This window comes from Larimichthys crocea, chromosome XVII (assembly GCF_000972845.2).
Source record: "Larimichthys crocea isolate SSNF chromosome XVII, L_crocea_2.0, whole genome shotgun sequence".
In the NCBI taxonomy this organism is placed as follows: domain Eukaryota; kingdom Metazoa; phylum Chordata; class Actinopteri; family Sciaenidae; genus Larimichthys; species Larimichthys crocea.
Window position 1 is genome coordinate 20,296,913 of NC_040027.1, and position 5,714 is coordinate 20,302,626.

The window sequence follows — 5,714 nt, forward strand, 5'->3', positions numbered from 1 at the left end:
ACATTTTTCCACTGAACTTATTGCATTATGTGCTACAGTAGTTGACGCTGTTTGTTTCTCAGGTTCAGGAACTCCATGAGGAGGAGGCCCAGTGGGTCAACTATGACGAGGACGAGCTGTTTGTAAAGATGCAGCTGGCAGACAGCATTTTCGATGCTTTGTTAAAGGACACTGCGAACGTGCTGACGCAAATCTACGACAAGAGGGCCAAAAGAGACGCCCTCTCCTGACAGCTTTCCTGCTCCGATTTTTAAACGACAACCTCTAGCTCAATCCTAGTCTTTCCTCACCCCAGTGAACTGCAGCCAACCTACCACCGCTCAGTCTTCCACCAGCTGATGTGCCAACAGCAACCCTCAGATGCCTTTGTTCCCAGCATTACCTCCTACTTATTTCTGTGACGTTCATTTGCTGAATCTGTGTCAGCTAACTATAGTAGTTCTATAATTTGTTCTACACACAAAACACCTCTTGAGCAATCCAGCCTTCTTAAACCTTAACACCGTCTAGTCTTTGTTCTCGGCTCCTGGAGTAGTCCTTTTTGTAAATTCCAGTTGGAGAATGAGTCGATGTTTTGATAGAATGGACTGTGCCATTTGTTTGCATTGAAGTCCATTGATGCTGCTAAATTGATTGTTCCATATCGGACTGTAATATAAGATCCACTTGGAACAAAAGTAGGTTGTTATATTTTGTATTGAATCTTAAAGTAAATATATATGAATTCAAAATTGTAATAGAAAAGATAGAAGATAAAAAATATACAGCGTAGTCCATAAATGATTTGACAGTGACACATTATTGTGTTGGCTTTGTAATCCAGTACATTGAAATGAAACCATGACAATGGTTAAATATTTAATCTGAGGGTGATTGATTTTGGGCGATTATGATGAAATTAAATATATTGCTAAAATCCTTGACCCACAAGCTGTATGTTTAGCATCATTGTCCTGCTGCATTGTCATTGGAGGCTATCTTTGGAAAGAAATTCTAACACTGTTCACCTAATTTGGATATTAACACCTTCAAACACCATTAAAGAGTGTCAGTCCAATCACCTTTAAATCACTGTTGGGTTTCAAATCCAGTGTGCTGGAGGACAGCTACAACTCATGAAATTTGTCACTGATCAAATGTTGTCAGACTGCACTGTACGTTAGTGAGATCAGATATTGTATGAAACATTTTGCTTCCATAATTATATTATTTATTGTATGAAAATGTTTGATTCGAGGAGTAGGGAGCATTTTGAATTTTAAACGATCTTGTCGACATATAGAGAACAGATTTTAACATCTAATGAAACTGTAAAAAGCACAAACAAATGTGAATGTGAAAAATGGGCAATATATTATGTAGGAGGTTTAACGAATGCTATTAAAACGAGGAAAAAGAATTTAATATTTAAACATTGTAGCGTTAATAATTAATTGAAACTGTTCTGTATGACTTTTATTGTGGCCACAACAGTCCGGTTGATCAACACAATCACTGTGTCCCACTTCCGTACGAAGCATACACTGTGTACTGATATTAACAGTTTGAAATCATCTCGTACAAAGAGTAAAAACAAGGTCTGCAGTTTATTACTGTTTCTGTGCTGTAACTGAAGGTTTTGCACCCCGTTCAACATTGTTTTTCACTTTTTTAGGCGTGTGTGTGTGTGTTAGCATTGGGGGGACAAACGTCCACTAATTCCAGTATCCATCCATTTTAAAAAAGTCATTTTTGAAGTTTAAACACACTCCATACTGAAATCAGACTGAATATATAGCATGCAAGTGGGACACAAAGGACTGGCAGCAGTGACTTGATATTTTTAGAATGGCATCATAGGACAGTACTGAAATGGTTGACTCGATACTTACTTACCCTACAGTCTGTTTACTTTCTATGACCTGTGGAAACACCTGGGGTTGTTTTGTCTCTTTATCAGTGGCCCTGGTAAAGGTTGCTAACTGAACATTTGCCCCAGTCCAAAAAAAACAAACATTTACTCGTGTAGCAGCATGGTTATATGCTCCTCTTGCTGCTGTGAGACATTTGGCTTCACAGCAATCAGCGAGTTCAAACCAGCCACCAGAATGTAGCTCAGCGATGTAGTTGGACAACAAAGCATTCAGTTCAAGTGCCTCTTTAAGTTGACTTGTGGATTTATAACAAACTTTGTTGATGTCTCAACATTCTTTGGACCTATTTTCTTTGAATGTCTCTTTTCAACTGCTGTAAACTACCATTTTGTAATTGATCCTTAAATGACTGCTCTTCCTTCTAACCCGTTTGCCGGTACTTCAGTTTCTGCCTTATCAATCTTTCTGAATCGAAGCATAGTTGAGAAAGTTTTTTTTTTTTTTTTTTTTTTTTTAAGCCTTCTCATTTTCCTGTGCCTCACCCTGAGGAAATGTTTGTAATCTAACACGCTAAATCATTCTAAAATTTCAACAGCTTCTTGTCCATGTAATCCCTGCATCTGTGCATATTGACACCACTGAGTCATTTTATTGATGAACTATATCAGGAACTAGTTTGTGGACACTGCGTGCGCACACACACACACACACACACACACACACACACACACACACACAGGTTCCAGCCCACAGCCTGCACAGTGTGAGTCATAGAGCTGATGAGGCTGAGCACGTAGGACTGTATCCAAGGGCTTACTTTGGTCCTCACCGTCAGCGCTGCTTTGATCCAACAGACTGTGTACAAACGTATTGTGGCATGTGTGACAGAGCTTGTTGATCTTCACTGACTGGAGCTAAAGTGACCTTAAACTGAGTACTTTTTTTGTTTTGTTTTTTCTACCGACAATGTTTTAAGAGTTGCTAAGGTGTGTGTTCAAACTGTAAATTATCTAATGTTAAAAAGAAGAAGAAAAAAAAGACCAAAAACATTTGACACCAACCTCTCCATGCTGTATAACTTGTATGTCTGGTCTGTAGGCATATGTAACTGTAACGGTGACATGATTAGTAACTTTAGAAACACTTTCTGCAAGGCTTTATTGCAAACCCTCTAGGATTGTCCTCTTGAATTGATTGTATGTGGGAGGAAGTTAAGCTCCCCTCTGTAACTATGCAGTACTTGGTCTTTTGCATTGCTTTTATATGCATGGACCAAACAGCTTAGACTTCTGGTGTAGTCTGTAGATTAAATAAAACCTCGAAGAAGCTCGAAGCTGTTTGTGTATGGTGGAATAGATCTGAATAACTGAATTTAAAAGGTTAGCACAAAAAAACGTTCTCAAATTAACCCCCGTCAGGCTAGATTTCTCTGTCCAGCTTTTTGAAATGTTTATGAATATTTATAATAATGTGCTGTGAGTGCACACCAAGTGCACTTGAGGACTTGTACAATTCTTTTATGGGTGTAAATATACTGTCTATCCAATCTGACCCACTGTTTAACGTAATTGTTGTAAAATAAACACTGTTTACTTTGCAAATATGTGCATAGTATATATTTGTTAACTAAATGAACTTTGAAATTGTAAATAAAGCTTTCATTGTTTGTAAAGGAAGACTGACTTGAAATGTTTTAGTTCAGAGTATGTAGTAGTTTCTTCAGTGTTGTTGCAACACTGGCGGGAATCTCATCCTAATGTTTGGGTTTGCTATCAAAGGCAGACGTTAAGATTTGTTTGATGGTTTCCTCAGAACTGCAAATCTAAGATTATGTCTATGGATGTGGTTGTGAGAGAGTTTAACAATGTCACATTAAAGGCCCTATACTTAATGTATCTAAATGTTTGAACAACAAAACTGGAGATTACACTTTCAAAGTACAGGATGATTGAAGCTTATTACTCCTAGACTGATGGACTCCAACGCTATAGCAGCCATTGTCTACATTTCTGAAATATACACTTATTTTACATATTTGGATTTTAATGGTTGGTATTTAATATTTGTAAATAAACTCTTTTAAAATGTGACTTCTTAAACAAAGAACTACTAAAAAAATGGTGTGTGAAGATTACATTTAGTGAAGATATACAAAAAGATTAATACATCTGTTGAATTATGTGTAAGTAAGTTTTTTTTTAAATACACAATGTTTTCTCATTTTAAAAAAAAATCATCAAATGGGGTTGTGGTGGGGAAATTTTGACTTTTGTTTTGCCTTATTTATTTATTTTTAATTGTTATTAAATTTCATCTAAACCAATGAGAGCCGTTTTAACACAAAGACATGGACTGAGTAAGGACAGAAAATGAACACTAAAATGTGTTAGAAGATCACTTTATATTTTGGCAGAAAGATCAGTTAACCTTTTTTTCACAGCAGCCATTTTGACATATAATAGTAGGTAAACACAGGTGTTACCGGTGATGCTGATTAAGGTCCTGTTACATTCAGGTCAAACAGTCAGGGTGCTGTGTGTGTGTGTGTGTGTGCATGTTGGTTCAAAAGAAAGTTTGAATTTATATCTTTGGAAACACTTGACCCTACAGTTTTATGTTTTTTGTTTTTTTTTACAGTTTTTAAAATGGCTACTGTGAAAAGGGTTTATTGGTTTTTCATTAACAAGTCATCATCTTTATTTATATCAGTGTGAATATCACAGTACTCTGATTTGACAGGAATGCTTAGCAAAGCCTTACTTACTGACTGTTTTGTTAATGAGAACTAAAAAACTATTAAAGTGCTGGCCATTTTAAATAACTATGTATACTTCTTGACAGTTGTCAAAAACTAAAATCTTAAGCCTTTAAACAAAATCTTTTTCTGACCTTTTTTGTCTCCATCCTTTCAAATTCTTGAACTCTTATCAAACTTTTCGCTTAATTGAATGAGCGATTATTGCTTGAACAAAGCCAGGTCACAGCAGGAACCCAACATGAAAGACGTCATAAAATTGCTTGCACATTGCACTGAGCAACCAAAATGCTCCATCATTCATTACTGTAACGCAACTAAACTGTGTTTGGCTTCTCCACTTAATGTAATTGACATTTATTTGACCAACCTGAACAACATGTCAGTGAAAAGACACATTGTGTGCTTTATTGTGCAAGAAGTAGTAGAATATACCTATAATTTATGTAGAAAAAAAAGGGTTTGGGATTTTAAAGGTCCAGTGTGTAGGATTTAGTGTGACCTAGCAGTGAAGTTTCAGATTGCAACCAAATAAATACTCTCCCACGCCTCACCCTCTGCTTCCAACCATGAAGGAAAAACTCTAGCTGTGAAATTCACATAAAAAGCAAAAGTCCATATCTAGATCAGTGTGTGGTTTGTCTGTTCTGGGCTACTGTAGAAAAATGACAATTTATAACATGGGTGGCTCCGGGGAAGAGGACCCGCTCTCATTTCAGAACAGTTTCAGATGATTATACACTAATGTAAACAGAGTTATGAATATTATATTCCATCCATGCTGATATATATATTTATAAATCTTAAACACTGGACCTTTAATAATATTTAAACTTTACTTAGCAGCTTATAAACTCATCTCATGGACTTCCTCAGTTGCCATGGAGATATTGTTGAGGAAAACCATCATTTAAAAAAAAAAAAACAGTAAGTAAGACCTTGAGTAAAGGTTTGTGTGTCAGTCAAACTGATGGTAACGAACTTTTACGCTCAGATAAATATTAAATGGTGACATTAATACTCATTAACAGTTATTTCCGTGTCTACGTGCTCGGTGTCATCGCCCTTCTCGGATCAGGGTTTAAATGTCCCGGTGATCATCGTCT

General features: G+C 36.4%; 1 protein-coding gene across 3 annotated transcripts in view; it reads left to right on the top strand.

The window, feature by feature from the left end:
- cep350 (centrosomal protein 350) overlaps positions 1-3,525 on the top strand; it is a 32,042-nt gene extending 28,517 nt beyond the window's left edge. For all 3 annotated transcript variants that reach the window (XM_019256833.2, XM_010743840.3, XM_019256834.2), the window contains one exon: positions 63-3,525. In XM_019256833.2, coding sequence (XP_019112378.2) covers positions 63-230 — 168 coding nt within the window. In that variant the 3' untranslated portion in view covers positions 231-3,525. The remainder of the gene's footprint in view (positions 1-62) is intronic.
- Positions 3,526-5,714: the final 2,189 nt, after the last annotated feature.